The following is a 20,195-nucleotide window of genomic DNA, read 5'->3' as shown; positions in this document are numbered from 1 at the left end:
TATCATGTAATTTCATCTCTTACAAAAGAATTTTACAGGCTATTGTGGTAAAAGGTCAAACATTTCCCTCACGAATGCAAAGTTTGAGCAGTGCCTCTAATGAGTAGTTGAGTGCGGTCCTTGAGTAAATATGCTTAGTGACATAACTTGCGCAGCTGATTTTTGTCCGTTTTCCAAATTCCACATATTGTTATCTCCATCTTTTGCAGAGAATTGCTGTAGTAGGTTATAATTTAACAACTTAGACTAGTCCTAGTTTGGGGTGTGCGTGCCATTGCTGCGGATTCTGTGTCGTAGACGTTTACATGAGCAGCATTCATGCATAAATGATAAAATAAATGTGGAAATAATTAATAGGCAATAAATATATAAAAAAAAGAAACTGAGGAAACAACAACAGCAATAAAAAAGCAAAAAAATAAATAAATTAAAAATTAAAATAAATGGGGTCACTGTCACAATAATGCCATAATGTCCCTAGCATTCATATTTTCTATGAAGGTTAGAAACAGTTTGTCTAATTAGATATATTTATTTTTATTAATTAAGGTTATAACTACTGGTATATATATATATATATATATATATTTTTTTTTTTTTTAATATATACATTATTTTATATCATTCCAAATAAAACATGTGATCCTGATGTAACAGCTGTAACAGTGATGTAATAGTGGGTCCACATTTAATTTGCATGTTAGGGGTATGTTTTGAATCTTACGCATACTTCCAGCATTTGAAGTTTGTACAAACAGAGACACATTTGCCAGAGTAAATACATGATAAATGCTCTTGTATTTAAGAAAAAACTCTTTGGTAACCTATGACTCTAAGGTCAAAGAGCTTTTATATTGGAACAAGTTGTCACTCTGCATTTTTTTCTGGGTACCGGGAATGCCTCTGTTGTGCAATCTAGAATCTAAACCTGGACAGATGTGCCACTACAGCCTGAAGACTCCTACCATAAAGGCTCACCCAGTATGTTAATTAATTTATTCGTTTTTTATTGAGATATACCAATTATTTCATTTATTGAGGAAGAACCAGTGCAGTTGCTATGGTAACAACCTGCCGTCTACTCGAGCCGGACAGCGACAGCAGCTGTTGTGACCCTTAGTTTTTAGGACACGGAGTGATTTCTCCTGTCGCTCATCAAACATCTTTGCTCTCTATCAGCCTCTGGACAGTAAAACGAAATGCGTCGCACCTTTCCACTGACATCACATCATACTACTAGCCCTGCCGGACGCCCGTCCAATCAGCGGCCGAGAGGAGGGCCGGTGCCTGCGCTGCTGTCCAATGAGAGCATAGCGTGAGCTCTGCTCACCGGCACGTCGCTCCTGATTGGAGGATTGAGCTGTGGACGTAAGAACCTGCGAATCCGAAGTGGCGTCTCGAGTTATTGTCATAAAATATTCAGCAGCATCCCTCTGACTGTCGGTGACCATGAGTTTTAAACAGAACCGGTGGTTTAGGACTGTCTGATTTATTTTTGAGAAACAATAACAAAAAAGGAACTATCATCAATTGATTGTGTTACTACATTTATTTTATTTTTTTGTTTTTACATATTTTATTTTTATGTTTTTGGACGCAACTTTTTTACTCTTTTCTCTTCTTAGATCCAAAAAGATGTGGACTTTCCTGGGATTAGCAAGTTTTACATACCTTTATAAAAAATCCCACACAGTCTTGTCTGTAGCTTACAAAGAGCTGGTGATGGCCGCAGTCTTATTTCTCACAGTCGGGCTGCTGCTCTCCTATTTCAGGTATTTCCACGGCCAGAAGCTCAGAGTTCCTCAGGTACTAAAGTTGCCTCTGAGCCTCTTGTCTTTTCTACCTATTATCAACCACTTAGTCCCTCAGACTGCATCACAGAGGAGCGGGAAAGCAGAGAACACCAGTAAAAAGGTAAGACAGCTTCAAATGGACTCCTGCAAGCCTAATTATGTGAACCAAGAGAGACACAGGCAGATAAAAAAAGATATCATATGACTTGTTTTCCACCCAGCTGATGTCATTTAATCAATGCTTTATGTTTCAAGCCTTGTTTTATTTAAGCGTAACAGAGCCAAAAGATGCTGGATTCAAACTTAATTAGTATATTTAGACTTAGCTGGATATTAGATGCACATTTTCAGTGACTCTCCACTTTCTTGTTTCCAGACTCAGAGAAGAAGGATAACAGCAGAAACAGAGTCACAGACTGCCTCAGCTGGTGGCTCCTCCGTGGGCCTGGAGCCAGATGTGGTGATAGTCGGGGCCGGCGTCCTGGGCTCGGCGATGGCAGCCGTCCTGGCCCGGGACGGCCGGAAGGTGACCGTGGTGGAGAGGGACCTGAAGGAGCCTGACAGGATAGTGGGGGAGCTGCTGCAGCCCGGAGGATACAGAGCACTCAGAGAGCTGGGGCTGGAAGGTCTGTTTGCTGCGAGTTCCCTTCAAAAAAATTTTTTATTTTATTTGTTTTATTTATTGTGCTGCTCCTCCTTTAACCGGGCAGGGTTCAGATTGGGAAGGTGATGCCATTTATGTCCGTGCAACAATCAAGATTTTGCAACATTAGACTTGAGTTGTTTTGCTGTCGGCTATCCCTGTCAATAACATCTGACTCTAACAGCAGTTTTAAAACTCTTAAAAAATAACAATATACAGTGTATTTACATTTATTACGTAAGATAAGTCACATGCACAGTTATACATAGTACAATGCACAGTGAAGTGTATTTTTGTAACTGCAGCCAGTAAAAATATAAGTATAAATGTATAACTGAGAAAAATAAAATATAAACTGTAGACTTGAGATGTAAGGGGGTGGAGTAGCTCGTATATACATGCACATTATTTACTGTATTTTTAAAAAGCAGCTGTAGCAATAAAGTGCAGTAATGCAGCGTTACTTAAGTCCAGTAAAGGCTCAGAGTTGAGCAGATGTAAAGCGTAGGGATAAGAGCGAAGAGACAGTGTCCGGTTTGGCTGGGCTGATCCAGGATCTTATTGGCCCTTAACCTTAAGCGTTTTAAATAAATAAATAAATGTCCTGCATATATTAAATACATTTATTACATCCACATTTTTAAAGCACTTGTCAGCAACACTTTGTCACAACATGTCCTAGAAACTGTTCTAACCCTGGGGTGGAGAGCTTCTTTCTTATTTGAATTCTTTTAGATTATGAAATATTTACCACCTAAACATCAGCATGTTGGTGGTGTTACAAACCCATTCTGTGCAGCAAAACTGACATCACCTGATCTCAAATTCCAGCCGAGATTGGAAGGTTTCCAAATACATGGCTCGATAGTCAACGGGTGCTGTGTCTCGTCGTGTTTGTCCCCAGGCTCGGTGGAAGGCCTGGATGCCCATCAGGTGAAAGGCTACGTGATCCACGACTCGGAGAGCAGCACGGAGGTGGAGGTCCCCTACCCTCAGCTGGAGGACACCATCCAGTGTGGACGCGCTTTCCATCACGGCCGGTTCATCATGGGCCTCAGGAAAGCCGCCAGGGCCGAGCCAAAGTGAGCGGCAGAGCCATGAGAAAGCAAACAAACTAACAAACAAGAGGAAGTTAATTGGACGGCATAGTTTATGACAACTCTGAATAAGAGGAGGATCATTTAAAAATCAAATTGATGCTGCACATGACTGTTTTGATTAATTAACACTAGGCTTCACTTAATGGGTGTTTAAACAGGCTGTGCATTTCAGGCAGTTAATGTACTTCAGCTTGATTTACATGAAGAGGCCTGTGTAAACAATGATCGGTGGTTAATTGATGAGATGCAGCTTATTCATGTGTCAAACAGACATTTATTTTACCTAAACAGTCTTTCCATGTTCTTCTTGCTCTGCTGGCATGTGTAAGGGTGTTGTCTCTAACTGTGTAATTGCGCCCTCTAGCGTCACATTATTAGAAGGCACCGTGACCAGCCTGCGGGAGGAGGATGGCTGCGTGACAGGAGTCCAGTACAAGGATAAAGAAACTGGAGACATAAAAGTGAGAGAGACGATGACCCTGTTTTTAGTTTTTTTTTGTATTTTTTTGAACTGAACAAATATTTGAGAGCGTGAGAGCTGACTGTGTGAACCCGTGCCCTGCAGGAGATCCACGCAGCGCTGACCGTGGTGGCCGACGGCTGTTTCTCCAAATTCAGGAAGAGCCTGATCTCTGGGAAAGCCCGCACTTCTTCTCACTTTGTCGGATTCATAATGAAGGTAGGAAGGCTGGGATGGAAGAGGCTCTAGTGCTGAAGTTTTCTGATATTCTGACTAACCCTTCGAGTCTGAAAACATTGTCACATATGAGAAACTAAAAAAATTAACATATTTTAGTCTTAAATGTTCTTTTGATAAAGGTTAGTATATTCTGTGCAGTGAGAGAAGTTACTAAGATGCACAAATGAGCGAGGCAGGCTGCAAAAACAGCACAATCTACCAAATTACCTAAGACGGGATATTTTGCCACTGTTCTTCTACCCAGGACTGTCCCCAGTTTAAAGCCAACCATGCTGAGCTGGTTCTGGCCGACCCCAGCCCTGTGCTCATCTACCAGATCTCCTCCTCAGATACCAGAGTCCTCGTGGACATCAGGGGAGAGATGCCTCGCAACCTGTCCGAGTACATGGCAGAGAAAATATGCCCACAGCTGCCAGGTAAATGACGGACAACACACTTAACTATGACGAAAAATGACCTTTTGCTTGAGGAATGACATGCACATCGTGATAAATTAACACATTATTCGAAGACTGAGGATTTTTCCTTTGGCAACTTTTTGCCAGAAGTCGGGGTATGCAGGATCAGGTGGTGTGTGTGTGTGTGTGTGTGTGTGTGTGTGTGTATGTGCCTCCAGGGAAGCTGCAATTGAAAGATTTGACATTCATGGTGCGCTCTGCTATTCAGCTGAAATATCAAAGCCACAGTATCAAAGCGCCGGCTCCAATAACCTTGACAGAGGTCCGGCTGGAACGGTGCAGCCGGTCACACTGATCCATTGATAAGTGTACATTCAGACACCAAAAGAAAAGGCTGCCCAGCGTGCGCCTTAGAGTTATCAACCAGAGAGCCGGCTGAGAGATCGACCTCTCTCTCTCTTTCCCTCCTTCCTTCAGAGCATCTGAAGGAGCCTTTCCTGGTGGCGCTGCAGAACGATCGACCCAGGTCCATGCCGGCCAGCTTCCTCCCTCCCTCCCCTGTCAACAAGTCAGGTACGGAAGAATCATTTCTGATTATGGGCGGACGAACGGATTCTGGTGCTGAGAACTAAAAAAGAAGTGGGGATTATGCACGAGTATAAACAGCACTGTCCATCTTTCGCAGGTGTGGTTCTCCTGGGCGACGCTTACAACATGAGGCACCCTCTGACGGGAGGAGGGATGAGCGTTGCCCTCAACGACGTTCGCATCTGGAGGAGTCTGCTCAAGAACATTCCAGATCTGTACGACGAAAAGGCCATGCTGCAGGTCAGCTCAAGGGGGACGGTCACGCCCCTAAATTATTCAGTGTTCCACCACAGACATTTGCTCATTAGGATTAGAAAACCTCTGGCCGCGTTCAAATAACCATCGAACCGCTGTCTATAAAATCTATAAAATGAAATAGAAAATAAGGCCCGTGCAGAGAGCCTGCAGAGAGAGGTGTATTGATTTCCCTGCTTCAAACTTGCGTATAATACAAGCAGGAGCTATATTTAGAGTCTCTACTGCATCACGTTTGCCTTTTATTTCCTCTGCTGTAGGTGAGAGACTGCAGACCAGTGTGCAATATCACCCTCTGCTTTTTTTCCCCCCCTCCTCTCTCTTCCTCTCAATAGGCAAAGAAAAAATTCCACTGGGAGCGCAAGTCATCACATTCTTTCGTGGTGAACGTGCTGGCCCAGGCCCTGTACGAGCTGTTTGCAGCCTCCGACAGTAAGTCTCCGCTCGCCCCTGCGCGTGATTACACGGGGTGGAAAACGGTGGCAGGAGATGACAAACGGTCAGAATCCGCAATGTTTCCGATCTGTACCCTCACCGCGTTCACGTTTTGTGTTCACCCAGAATATCTTCATGCGCTGAGGAAGGCCTGCTTCCAGTACTTCAAGCTTGGTGGAGAGTGCGTTTCCGGGCCTATCGGACTCCTCTCAGTGTGAGTATTAAATGGTGTCCTCAGTGACACAATAGAAAGTACAGGAAACAGCAGTTTTGGGAATGCATGACTGTCCCTGAGGTTAGCTTAGCATAAAGAGAGCTTTGTTCAGAAATCCTCCCATCAGCACCTCTAAAGCTCACGCATTATATCGCTTCTTATGGCAGGATGAAAGGACTCCGGGAAGTAATGTGTCAGGCCAAGAATCAGTCTCATAAATAACCCCCCCAAAATCTAAATGCTGGTTATTATACACCGATCAGCCACAACATTAAAACCACTGACAGGAGAAGTAAATAACATTGAACGTCATTGAACATGGACCTGGCAATCGTGTGGATGTTACCTAGACATGTAGCACCCATCTAGACCAGACCAGGCACCCCCACCCAATAGCAATGACACTCCTTGATGGCAGCAGATATCCCCAGCAGGATGCAGCCTGACACAGACACACACACAAAAACACTTTAGGAACAACTAAAAACAAAAACCATAAAGAACAGCACAAGGTGTTGACCTGGTCTCCAAATTAATTAGATCCTGAACTGTTTTGGAGGCACAAGGGAGACCTGCACAATATTAGGAAGGTGGTCATAATGTTACGCCTGATCGGTGTATGTTCTGTCCTAACTGCTGAACTTTAGAGGTGCTGTCAGGTTGATTTATCACCTACACATAGAACCATGCTTCCAGTCTTTATGCTAATCTAGAATCGATCTTCTCGTCTTGCGTCTACGGCAAAGAAAGCACATCATTTCCAAAAATGTCTCACTGTTTCTTTCAATACGAGAGATTTAATATTTTGACAAATGACTGACGCTGTTATTCATTTCCAGTTTGTCACCCAGACCCTTGACCCTGATCGGACACTTCTTCGCGGTGGCGCTGTACGCGACCTACTTCAACTTCAAGACCGAATCCTGGCTCACCAAACCCCGGGCTTTGTTTAAGAACGTAGCCATCCTGTACCGGGCCTGCGCAGTTATCTTTCCGCTCATCTACTCTGAACTAAACTTCCTGGTGTACTAAAGATCACTGCGTGTGTTGACGGACAGACCAAACTGTGTGAGGTCTTGACTGGAGGAAAATGTCGTCTTCCTGCTGAAAAGGACACAATTTGTCCCTGCCTTACTGGAGTTTGTCCAACCTAACGCCTCGTTTGTATGCGGGAAAGTGATTATATTACAACCTGTGCCTTGTTGTAGCCTCTGTCCTGTCTGCTAGTGAACTGTAGTGTACAGTATATTAGTTTAGGAATTATTCCTGCCAAACAGAATTGCCATGTGAAACATGACATCTGAATTTCAAGAGGGTGTTACAGTTCAACCACTTTTCTGCCGTGTATTTTCATGTCAGCCTTAATCTGAATCCAAAGCACATTTAAAGGGATGTCACAAACAGCAGGCTGTCTAAATTATTGTTATTATTCAAATACATTTCAATTTTCTTTTCATTTTCCTGTGTATTTCCAGCCTTTTCTTCCCGAGCCAGAGCTCTGCATTCATTTATTTAATCTGTCCTCTAATTGTTTCCTGCCTCCCCAAGACCGTTGCTTTTCACAGTGCTGTGATTAGGGAACACTTTCCAACACGTTCCGGTTCCCGTGCTCAGCCTCAAACGTGTCGACTGTGCAGCTTTGTTTGACGAGACCATAATCCCAGAACCGCAGAGTGATCCCGACACTATTTTAGTCCTGCTGGATGTTGGTGAAGAGCTGATGCGGCACGGATGCCTGGGGGGGACATGTTGGTTTGACATGGACCTGACGTAGAGGTCTATTAAGACCAAACCATGAGAAACGGCACAGGTGTTTGTTTGTTTGTTTTTTTTCTCCTGAGCCGACGCCACAGTGGTTTGACTCCTGCTGAATTTACCTGTGTGTGCCTGCATCGGCCTTGGTGGGCCATAAAATAAATCGTGACCAGACTTGATGTGTGTCAGTTTGTATACAGTGTCTTTAGATTCTTTTTGCATAATTACACTGAAATCACCTACAGCAGGCGACCATACTAGTGCAATAACACTAATGAACAGTAGATGGCGCTCACTCACAGCTAGAAGACTTCTCATTTTAGCTCTGAACAGACAGGATTAAGTCACTTTGTCATTGAAATGCAGGAGAATATATAATGGAACCTGGTGAATGGTTGAAACTCACAGAACACATTCGGTATTAAAACTTTCAAGCTGCAGCTTTTTATATCTAGAACTACATGAACATTAAAAGTTTTCTGTACTTAAACTCACCATACAGTCAGTACAGCAGTAGCTGGCTAGTGATCACAGCAAGATCCCGCCTACACGGATCAGGCATAACATTATGACCACCTTCCTAATATTGTGTAGGTCTCCCTTGTGCCTCCAAAACAGTTGTGACTCATCAGAGAATGGACATGGGCCTTCTGAGGGTGTCCTGTGGTGTCTGGCAACAGGATGTCGTTAGTGGGGGGCCTTTGTGTCCTATGGGTTGCGGGAAGGAACCTCTGTGGATCATCCCACAGATACTTGATCCGCTTGGAATCTAGTGAATTTGGAGGCCAGGTCAACACCTTGTGCTGTTTTTCATGTTTTTGTGAGTTATTCCTAAAGTTTTTTGGGGATGGCTGCTGCCATCAAGGAGTGTCATTGCTATGGGGTGGAGGTGCCTGGTCTGGTCTAGGTGGGTGCTACATGTCTACGCATCGTCCACACGAATTAATGCCAAGTCCAAAAGTTTCCCAGCAGAACATTGTATTGTCACAAGATGTTCAATGTTATTTGCCTCACCTGTCAGTGGTTTTAATGTTATGCCTGATCAGTGCATATATTTAGTCGACTCTTCAAACTCCATACACCTACAACTGCATGGTCGAAGCCTAGCAGTAGTTCCTTTTCAAGCCATGACCGAGAAAAAGACACATGACAGATTCAGGTATATCCCAGGTTACAACAATTAATTCAGCTTTATTGTTATTTATACATCACTGATACATTGTATTCTGGTGAAATAACTGGAAGAATTATCCATATTATTCTTTGTGACTTTCCACAAGGACACAAATACTGGTGTGGAAGACCAGAAAAGGGGGGAAGAAAGCTCCACGGGGGGAGGTTCTCGTACTGTACACAAACGCACGCACGCACGCACACAATCACACACACAATCACACACACACGCACACTTCCCTTCACCCTCCGTCGCCTGCCCGTCCCGAGGTCAGCCTGCCTGCATACCTACCTGCACCGGCGCAGACTCACCCGGCGGCGGCGTGCGGAGAGAAACGGAGGCCTGCTGCCGCGTTCACCCACGTTCAACCCCCCCTTCCTGCCTTTTAGTAGTCCTCCTTTTTAGACACAGAGCATCGGGGCAAACCCCTGTTGATATTGGAGCAGCAAGCTTTTCTACTAACAGTTAACATCTTAATGATCTAAACAAAAAAAGTACTGTACAGCTACTGCTAAGAGAATCTAAGAACCTGGCCTTGACGCTTTTACACCAGATTAAAGTGCTAGAAGCAACCCACCAATCCACACTTTATTTTATATATATATATATATATATATTTATATAGCATTATGTATTTATATATATATATATAGGAACAAATCTACTATTTTAACATTAATTTACAGGGTAATATACATTATATAGTAACAGCTGAAATATCAGCACAAATATATCACTGTCACACTCAACAGCAAAATATATATATATGATTATATAAACCCATATATAATCATATATACCAATATACAATTGTCATATATGCATGTAAAACAGTTAACCACGTCTCAGGCTTTTCAAATGATACCCAGAAAAGCAATTGTGTATCAAGACGTAAAAGCTTTACAAGTATCTCTCTTGAAAGAGCGGCAGGCGGCGGCGAAAGTGCCACGACCCGCGGGTTATTTGAGGTCACAGGACAGTTATTTGCATATTCCACAAATCTATTGCAACACGTTACTGTCTACGAACAGTACAGCCAGCGTCCCGCGAGAGGAGCTGGTGTTAGCTGGACTCGCACGTACACCCACTGAACAGAACATTACGACGGATGGGTGATCTGATTATAGCTATGTGCTTTCAGATGGTGTGTGTGTGTGTGATGACAGTGAACAACAGGAGGACTACAATACACAATACTCTATAAGTTTAGCCTCAGAGGACAGCCCCAAAACTGTACTGTACTGTAAAAAGACCTACCCCCCCCCTCCCCACCCTCTAACTACACACAGCAAATTTTCTCTCTTCTCTGAGTTAAGTGTCATCGCATCCTGTTGCCGACGTGTTTTGTGAGTGTGTATTTACCACAAACCACCACTTTAATTTGACACTCAACCATCACTGAGAGTAATGGAATGTGTTCAGCTTTCCTCACCCTCCAACGGGGTCTCTCTCCGTCCAGGCTGACAGCACAGTGAGTAACATCCTACAGAATGAACAAAGCTCTTGGGAGGGGGGGGTCTGAGAGGGTGCAGGGGGACTCCTTGAGGTTCTGTTAAAGTTCCTGGACCAGTAGGGCAGTTCTCTCTTCTCACAGCCGTCTCAAACCATCATCCTCGCCACCTCTCAGGACAGAGGAGCTCCGATGGTTCTCTTCTGGGCCCAGTGGTCCTGGCCCCGCTTCCCTCTCCTCATCCCTCTGACACAAACTCATCTTACGGTCCTTTCACCGCTTCCTTTACACCCACCCCCCCTCACCTACTCTGCAAAGACGCTGCACAAGGCTGTAACAAGATACACACATAGGTAATTTTTCACAAAGAAAAAAAAGCTCCGTAATAACTGCAGTAGTAACGCACAACAAGCATCCGATAGCTGGCTTCCGGCCTGGGGAGCCCTGGTGATGTGCAGTTAGGTTTGGGACGTTGCCATTGTTCTAAAGGAGGAGTGCTCCTCGGTTTGCCCTTTCGCAGGACTTGTTTTTTTTTTTTTTCTTTTTTTCCCTGTGGTGCACTGTTCTGTTACTCAAAAGCCCAGATCTCTATGTCCTGCACATAGAAATCCTCCTTCTTCGAGAGCATGGGGTTCCCAAATGTTTTACAGGAGTGACTCCTGCCGTGGTAAAGATCTCCGTCCAGCCACAGGCCAAACTCACCGCTACAAGAGAAGAGGAGACACAGGCTCAGCATCATTTAGAGGAAGGGTGTCAAACTCATTTTGGCTCGGGGGCCACACACAACCAAATTTGATCTCAAGCGGGCCGGAAAAACAAGTGCAATTTGAGCATATTGCTGTCAGCTGTTTAGTCCTGGCTCTCGGTGTTGTGTTCTGTCCACTTCTCTTACTAAAACAGTAGACAAATTAGGAATAGCAGTGATTCTCATTGAAAAATTGCACTCTTCTATGTAATGTTCGCACTTGCAGGCCAGATTAGACCCCTCTGGTGGACTGCTTTTGGCCCACGGTCCATATGTTTAGCACCTGTAGTTTAGAGCTCCATGATTATTGCAGGGTGAACTCTTTCACCAGGTATGACTGAGTCATATTTACTTACATTTGTTCCTTTTAGGCTTATTACACTAAAGTTCTCAAACTTAATGTTCACGTCCCACTAAACTTTTACTGCATATGAGATAAATGATGACAAGAGATAAATCATGATTTTGAAGCGGTGGTGGAGAGGAGGAAACTGAACAAATGGCTATCGATCACAGATAACCTCGACCATCCTCTCCACTATATAACAGACGGACAACGGAGCACCTTCTCTGAACAAGGGCCGCTACAGGAAATCCTTCCTCCCACGAGCCATCAGTCTGTATAACTCCTCATCTGTGTCCGACAGATGAGACTGGACTGACTGTTACTGGCACATTTTGCGTGTGTTTTTTGTTTTTTTGGTTAGCGTAATTCATTTAATTGCAATTTAATTTAATTTTAACATTCTATCTATCTATCTATCTATCCATCTATCTATCTATCATTTAGTTCTCTGCTTGACGTCTTGCTCACCTTCCTCCGCCAAAAGCTAGAGAGTCCATATCTCCTTTGATGAAGAACATGTTGTCACCCGTCCATTTGTACACCTGTTGAGGACACAACAGAGCGCGCATTATAAGATATTACATGACGTATTCACTGTTGACACAATCTAATATAGTCCTTGTGGGTCCAATAGTCTTTATCTCGATGAGAACAGACCACACGCATGTTTGACTTCATTAGATGATCCAGTATTTACATCTGAGAATTTATTCAGAGCTATCCGATAGACTGAAGGAAAGGCATTTCCAGAATACGAATGTGGAGATGCACCAGAAATGCAACAATCCCAGATTATGCTACTCGATTATGCTGCTCTTAGCTCATTCACCCTTGCATCCAGTGTAGAGTTTAGTATTGAAATGATAGAGAAGAATCGATAACATAAGTTAATAACGACTCGGTTGATTAGAGGACTTTTCAAAGAAAACAAAAAGATAATTAATTCCTTTCAAAATTTGTTTTTTAGTTCCACAAAACAGAATCATGTTTGCATGTGTGTGCACCTTCAGATGATGACTGAATGATTACGGCTTATAAACAAATTAAAAATAGTTCATGTGGTATTCAATGTGTATACATGTATTTACACAGCACTTGAACGTGCATTAGCATCCATTCAGAGTTGTGTTTTAAGCCACCTGACAACACCTCCCTCTTCTATTTTGCCTGACCGAGGAAAGTATTTGACTCTCAAAATGCTAAACGCTCCTCTCTGCACACCAAGTAGTTGCTAGCATTTTTTTTCTACTGAAAACTATTGCCCCCTGCAGCTGGAAACGGGGCTGTGTAGAGCTGCGACAATGAACAGAACCATTAAAGCTGTGGGCCGTGAAGCCAAAGCGCTCCTGCTGAAAGCTTTGTAGAAATGAGGAGATCTGTCTCTGGGTTTTGTGACTATGAGCAAGCCAGTTTGCAGAATACGACTGATCAAATTTATCAGTGGTTTAATATTTACAAAAACCCCAAAAAAGTGAGAAAAGTATTATACCTGAAACTCTGGATTGAAGGTAAAGAGGAAGGTCTCTCCTGTGCCGTAAAAGCCCTCGCTGACCTTAAAGGGCTCGGATGCCAAAGCTCCAAACACCTGGAGAAATAAAAACACATTAGCATAGCTAAGGAGGAGGAGATTTTAGAAACTGATTAGCAACATAACTTAGTCTAAACATACCGCAGTGCACTACTGGTTGAATCTGCCGCTTACCTGGCCGTCACTGTCCTTTATGACCATGAGCACTGGGGTGTCCTGACCCTGCATGGCTCTGTACAGCGACTTAATGCTCATGCCATGCTTGGATGTGCCAAAGGCCAGCGTCCATGGGTATCCAATGGTCCGTGGTGGGAGATTCCTGGCAAGCTGTAGAGAAAGGAGGAAAAAAAAAAGGAAAATGAAACACAACACAGAAAGACCACAGCCACCAACGCTCAATTACATCTGCAGTGACCTTCTAAGACCGCCTGGTGTTTAAAGAAGAGTAACAGGGCTGCAAACAGAGAGCAGCCTCGAGAGAAAGAGAGGTCCAGCACTCCCTGAGAGAGCCGGCTGCCCTGCTGCTGACAGACTGAAGGATTAACAGAGGCTGTGGTGCACGGGGAGATAAAGCCAAGGAAGGCGCTGGAGGAGCAGCACGGCGTATGCTTCATTTTAATGGACAGATAAAACAGACACTGACTAAAACGTGGAATTAAAGTGACAACTTTTTACTGCTACATGGAACGAAGGCCTTTAAATGTTCTGCTCCCTCTCTGATAAGTCGTCCGTTCCTTTGCCGTTTTCTTGTCGGCTCAGCACATGCGCCAGTGGTGGAGCCGTTTTAATCAGCAGGCTGGAAATGAAGCCACGAAGGAACAAGGCCCGACTCGGCTCACCTCTGCGCTGCTGTGAGCCGGACCTGAGCCCCGAGCTCGGTCCTCGGGGTGATTAAAGGAAGCCGTATATTGGCTGTCTATGGGTCAATATGCCAGCTGGGACTCATGTGGAGTCATGTGTGAGATTTTTCTTTTAACCTGCAATGCTTGCAAGACATACACCACACCTCAACACAACATAAAAGGTCAGTGAATAAAAATTGTGTTTCATGATTTCCCTTTCATTACATCTAACTTTTTATGCTGGTATCAATGTGAAATAAATCAATTTTAAGTCATTCAGCACATAATAAATTAACTGTTGCACAAATCCAGCCAATTAATTTGTTTCAAGGTCTAATGAACTGCATGCTGACAGCTCTTACTCTGTCTGTAAACACTGTTGTATTCATCTAACAACCGCTGGTTGGGCAGATGCATACTTGTTATTACACCAGTGATTAGTCTATCCCTAAAGACAAGAAGCTAGTTTAAAGATAGCTCCAGGCATGGGTGACTTGGCTTGTTTTGCATGCATGTTGTTTGAAAGTGAAATGTTTTGCGGACTGTATGGACATTAATTTAAAGAACAAGACTGGTACAAAAAATTTAAAGTATAACTTTTTCATTTACAAAAAACTAAACCTAAATTCATGAATCTATTTAAATACTGCCTGTTACCTCCACACATATTGGTTCCTACTGAGAACATGCAGCATAATACATAATATTATTATACAAATTGTATAGTTTGAACTTCAATATCAAATAAGGCTATTGTGTTGTATAAAACTGCTGAGGTCTGCTTGAATGAAACTTGACTTTAATGGGTGTAAACTGTGCACCGGTCGGGGACTATTTTCAGCACAGCACAGGAGCACTTACAGTAATTCACTCAGAATAAATTACAGTGTCCATGTTCATTACAGTGACGGTGCGGCTCATTGATGTGTTTTATTAGTGTATGCTATATCAGGCTTTGCCTATTCAGAAACTACTTGCCGATAGAACCAGTTGATTGTGTGTTTTGCTCTGCTCAAAGCAAGTATTATCCCTTATAAGCTTTAATGATATTTAAATGTCAGATATCTCACATTATGGGGCTGCATGTGTGTCTCTGCATTACAGTATATCTGTTTACCTTCTCGATCTGGTCGGCCTCCAGGAGATCACTGGGCTCTTTGAGGTTGGGTTTGAACGTTTCCGGCTCCAGCTCAGTTTTGATGGACGTGCCATGCTTCGAGTTCACCTCTTCCTTGGTGGTAATCTACAAGTTCAAATAAATGTTAGAGATGCACTGAGAAGGAATGATTAAACTTCCAGAAAGCACTGACACTAGATGGGTTCAATTACAGCTACTGTCAAACATCTACTATTTTGTTTTACACCATTTCAGGCTACTGATACAACAGGCCTAACTAATCCGGCTATCTGTAGCGGTAATCGACAACAAGCAGTAACCTGCAAAAGGTTGGAATCACTTTTACACTAAGTGAGACTGGAAAACATAAAAATGCAGGGGTATGTAATGAATTCTACAAAGCATAAACAGATAAACTACCGCAGTCTAGGATAAAGGCTAGATGACAGGGAAACCAGCTTTAAACTGCAGCCCAACCTCAACAATAAAAACTTGTAATTTTGATCCATTTGGGGGTTTTCAATCTAGCAGTTGTCCTGGCAAAATTATAAATGCGGTGTTATCTAGCAACACACTGATAATCCAACTATTTGATGATGACAGCTGAATATCTTCCTGCCACTCTCTGATGCCAGATGACTAGGATTGGTTTGGCACGACTGTGAGAGCAGGCAGAGACGCTGCCTGGAAGAGGAGAATGCAAAGTGAATAGGAAATCAACCCAATGAATAATTTGCACTCCCCCGTTTGACATTTTCTCTGACCAACGAACTGTTTGGGTCATTTACCTTTCTCGATAACGGAGGCTGATTGTGGAGCACTTTGCCACTGGTGGCTGGGATGCTCTCGTGTTTCAGTCCCCATTCAAATATGGCCCTACGTGCACTGTCCTCAGAAAACATCATTCACCCTAGACTTACTTCTAACCCCTCACCAGCACACCCTCTCCTTATCCTTCAGTACTCCGACTGTCTCTTGATAATGCAGGCTTCATTCCTTGCATTCAAATTTCTTTTTGGGAAAAGGCTTAATATCCTCCACAAGCATCCATCTCTGTGAGTCATGTATACAATCTACATATCTGTCTACAGCCAGCACAAAAAGGCCAGTAGTTACTGCTGTATAACCAGAATGATCTATTCGGCTGAAGAACTCAATGTGTCAGAGAAGAAGGAAAGCCTGACACGAGGAGATAAGACTGCTGTCACGTGAAAACCTTAACACGCCAAACGTGCCAACTTTTCTGCAATCAAATGATTAAAACTAGGTTGCTTGTTGACTTCACAATTTAACTGGTCAAACGGGTTTCTAACAGATTTTGTGAGCTGATGCTACGCAGCCCATAATGTTTTACTTAAAACAATAGCGACATGTATTTGTGAGGTTAGCAGCAGCAGATGAAGCCTGCAATATGGAGCCTAAAGGAGACCGTGTTGGTGCAGGCAACAGCAGAGCAGACAGAGCAGAGGGGGGCAGACAAGGCTGGTCAGGGCACCTGGAGTCGTTTGCAGAGCGAGCGCAGATCTTCGCTGTTTAGCGCATCGATCCGACGGTGGTACTCCGTCATAGAGACTACCTGGTAGTACAAAGACAGGAACAGGTGGAACATAAAACTCTGCTGCCAGTTCTAATGCCGGCCAAGTGGAGGAAAGGATGAGTACTGGAAGGCGGCATGTGCACCAGAAGAGTCCGATCCCAGCAAACACAGGCATAAGGCCTCTGTTAACAGGTGTTCACTTTGGACTGAAGAGGAGAGGATGGAGATTCAGAGTACTCAGTCATTTTGCATGTTTGTGTAATATGTCTAATATCACCGCTGCAAGGCGCAGTTATACTGAAGACTGACTCGGACGAAAGGATGAAAACAACACTGCAGCGGACAGGAAAGCGTGAGAGAGTGAGAAGGCTCTTCGGAAATATCTCTTTAGAAAGCTTGGACGTACAACATCAACAACAACAAACAGCTGAGGTCTGACTGATGCAACAGCGCCTGTCACTCTTTGTCTGTCGGCAACAACAACAACAACAACAACAATCCACTGAGCTACAACTCAGACAGAGCAGCACAATGACCTACTAAACATGGCTACTTTCCAACAAAGTCGCACCCCACGCTGCTGCACAATCCACAGAACTGCTGCCTGCGTTCTGCCACTGAACACATGTTGTTCAGTTAATAGTCCACTGTATCTGCACACTGGGAGGTGACTTAAGTCTTGTGAACGAAACAAACAAACAAACACAAAAGCCATACATAAATAGACTCATTCACACAGATTTATCTCTCAATAATCTTTTTTTTTTTCATGGTGGTTTTATCAAGTATCATACACAGCTGAGGTGATCTACCCATCTTGTTGCTAGTGTTGTAAATAACTTTTTGCGGTAGGGAGTTTTCCCTCTTTACAGGTCTCAATAATGCAGCAGAAAGGGTAAACTACAGCCCTTATAAAAAATACATGGGCACTTCCCTTCACCTTCTGCACCATCTGCACCAGGCACACAGGTACACTTTGCCCTCAACACACACGCACACACACACACAAGCTAGCTAGTGGCATGCTAGCTGTCAGAAGCTGCTGCAGAAAAACACTGAATTAAAGTCATGACAAGGGGGTCAGCCTTGGGGATGTGACCACAGCGCTCAATGCTGTGTCATATAACACAGGTAGCTCATTCACAGCTATTTCATCAACGCTAGGAGACTTATTACCCAAAACAAACAAACAAACAAAGTCTGGCAATAGTAAAGCTGTAACAAACGGACGTATGACCACAGTTGCAGCATTTTTAAAGTGCCACCTAGCTCTATAAACTTTCACACAGCTTCCACAGCCACGCACATCCTATTAGGTGGTGCCAGGAGGACAGACAGACAGGGTGGGAGCACTGTCCTGACTGTCAAACAGTGGTGAGACAGTAGCTACTTTGTTTTGAACCGGTCACTGAACTAGACTGGACCGGCTGAAAAAAGCCCAGCGAGCTAATTAGCTTCGCTAGCAGGCATTAGCATGCCTTGCTAACAACAACAACAGCAACAACAACACATACAATAATATACATCGATAGAGACAAAAAAAAACATGGAGCAAGCACGAGCAACATACACAGGTATACTTAGGGGTCATCCGTTTCTCTTGGTCCTTCGACCTCCTAGAAAACATTTCCACCTTACTGGGCGAGATTTAAAGCCGGAAAGTCACATTACAGATCCCTTTAAGTTCTCCCTGTGAAGCCCCGAGACACGCACGGGGAGTATGGAGCTTGGCAGCCAGCTTGACAAAAATAGAAGCGTTTTTTTTTTCTTTCTTTTTTTTTTTCCCCTCAAAGGGGTCTCCGCCGTATGATTTGAGTGACACCGTTGACGTCCAATCGCAATACGGAACTGAAGAGAAACCGGCTTCCTATTGGCTAACAAAAGTCGAGCCCCTCCCATAACGCTCAGAATTTAAAGATACAGTAACACAATGTCCAGAGAGGCACATTTGCTATAAATATTGGCAGATAATTTCCGATTGACAAAAAATAAAAGATTAAAAGCAAAAATTAATAAGAATGAAACTTGAATTGTCTTAAAAAAATGCACTTTGTCATTTTTTTTATACTAAACAAAAATCTATTTTATCAGACAAAGCTCTATGAGTAAAACATGTTCTTTACAGCTAAAGGTGGTGATTAAAATTCATGGGTCAGGTTCCCATTTACTTATTCAGATGTAATGGATCATGTAGCCTCTGTTTGCCAGAAGTTCAGGGACAAACAAATCAGTCCACTTTGTTTCCTACATCATTCATTTACATTAAAATTTAAATGCAGGCCACTGCTTCCATAGTATCAGTTTCTTCATACGATGAATGCATCCGTTTCATTATCCACACGCTTCTAAACAGTCTCACTTGACTATATCTCATTCACTCTGTGCAGGATGAACTGACCTGCCCCAACATAAGCCACCTTTCCACAAATCTACAACAAAAATAAAATTAAAGTTTTGACAAAGAAGGAAGAATCCACATCAGCGCTACATTTTCTGGAGGGGGGGGTATTTCATAACCCAAAAAGCACGAGCAACTCATAACAGCGTTAGCTTTTGCCGTTCAGCAAAAGAAGTCGCCAAATGCTGGACCAACACTGGTGACAGTCACACAACATGTGATGAAACTACAATACAGTGACTGAGAAGAATAAACAATTACACAAACATGCAAAACACTTTGGTTGGAAGTTCAGAGAAGCGCATTTCCAAGCAAAGCAAGTGTTCACACATTTTACATTACTAACAAGTGATAGAAAATTGACACAAATTTTAATATTAAATCAAGAAATATGCAGTGGTACACGCAGGTGCAGAATACAGAAGCAGAATACAAAACTGAGGCTTGACAACTACACAATTCAAATGGTTTACCAAACAATATCAGCACAATACTTTTACACTATGCATAGCATAATGAAAGCAAAATAACATAATTATTTAACATAGAACAATAAATGTAACAGTTACACCGCATAAAGTTATGGTTTCACAGAATATGGATTAAACCTCAGCGGTGAGCTGTGATTAATCCATGTCTGTGAGGCTCGAGACAACAGAACTGGTGCACGGAAAGGAAAGGAAAGGAGCAGTTTCAGCTGTGTACACCTTACCTCCCATTCCTTGACATTGAGGTCAGTGATGGGCTCATCCTCAGCAGCTTCTGTCACCTCATTCTTCTTGACAACCATAAACCCGGGCTCTTGTCCCATCCCCCTGACCCCCTCACCGTACATGTCTGGGCTCCACTGCATGAAGAATACATACAGGTGGTCTGATCTGTGTGAATGAAGAAAAAAAAAAAAAAAAAAGTGACATGGAGACACTCCAATCTCTACAGAAACTGAAAAATGACTTTTTATTTGATTCATTTTGTTGATACTGCTTAGCCTGTGGGACAATATGTGTTCTCGTCTGCCATCACATATTTTGCAACACAAGTGTGGTTGCACAATTTGGGAACAAATTCATAATTAAAACAGCATTAATAGAATGCTTGGGCCACTCGGGGGCAATGCAACAAGCTGTAAACACAACATTCACATATTATTATCCTATAAAGGCAAGCGCGTTGGATA

General features: G+C 43.2%; 2 protein-coding genes across 9 annotated transcripts in view; one reads left to right on the top strand and one right to left on the bottom strand.

Moving 5' to 3' along the window:
• The first annotated feature begins 1,627 nt into the window (after positions 1-1,627).
• sqlea (squalene epoxidase a) lies at positions 1,628-8,311 on the top strand. The gene is made up of 11 exons (XM_084557044.1): positions 1,628-1,914; positions 2,170-2,419; positions 3,341-3,518; positions 3,901-3,997; positions 4,102-4,215; positions 4,481-4,652; positions 5,112-5,207; positions 5,320-5,462; positions 5,813-5,909; positions 6,039-6,126; positions 6,966-8,311. Exons 1-11 carry the CDS (start codon positions 1,636-1,638, stop codon positions 7,156-7,158), a joined length of 1,707 nt encoding a protein of 568 aa, XP_084413170.1. The 5' UTR covers positions 1,628-1,635; the 3' UTR covers positions 7,159-8,311.
• A 732-nt stretch (positions 8,312-9,043) lies between these two features.
• oxr1a (oxidation resistance 1a) overlaps positions 9,044-20,195 on the bottom strand; it is a 142,563-nt gene continuing 131,411 nt past the window's right edge. For 6 of the 8 annotated variants that reach the window (XM_084557753.1, XM_084557754.1, XM_084557752.1 and 3 more), the window contains 7 exons: positions 19,731-19,896; positions 16,579-16,659; positions 15,084-15,209; positions 13,299-13,451; positions 13,086-13,181; positions 12,065-12,138; positions 9,044-11,209 (listed from right to left, as the gene is read on the bottom strand). In XM_084557753.1, coding sequence (XP_084413879.1) covers positions 11,074-11,209; positions 12,065-12,138; positions 13,086-13,181; positions 13,299-13,451; positions 15,084-15,209; positions 16,579-16,659; positions 19,731-19,896 — 832 coding nt within the window. In that variant the 3' untranslated portion in view covers positions 9,044-11,073. Of the gene's footprint in view, positions 11,210-12,064; positions 12,139-13,085; positions 13,182-13,298; positions 13,452-15,083; positions 15,210-16,578; positions 16,660-18,190; positions 18,877-19,730; positions 19,897-20,195 lie in introns of those variants that run through there. The other 2 variants (XM_084557757.1, XM_084557756.1) reach the window with 2 other exon arrangements.

Source organism: Chelon labrosus, assembly GCF_963514085.1.
Source record: "Chelon labrosus genome assembly, chromosome: 12".
Classification (NCBI taxonomy): Eukaryota; Metazoa; Chordata; class Actinopteri; order Mugiliformes; family Mugilidae; genus Chelon; species Chelon labrosus.
The sequence above is the reverse complement of the archived record's forward strand: the minus strand, read 5'-3'. Positions and strand labels throughout refer to the sequence as shown.

What these genes read in the sequence shown, in the direction of transcription:
- sqlea (XM_084557044.1), top strand. Translation starts at nt 1,636, where the DNA reads ATGTGGACTTTCCTGGGATTAGCAAGTTTTACATACCTTTATAAAAAA. An exon ending in TTGTCGGATTCATAATGAAG is followed by an intron (nt 4,216 to 4,480) that starts GTAGGAAGGCTG and finishes TCTTCTACCCAG; the next exon opens with GACTGTCCCCAGTTTAAAGC. An exon ending in GCTGTTTGCAGCCTCCGACA is followed by an intron (nt 5,910 to 6,038) that starts GTAAGTCTCCGC and finishes GTGTTCACCCAG; the next exon opens with AATATCTTCATGCGCTGAGG.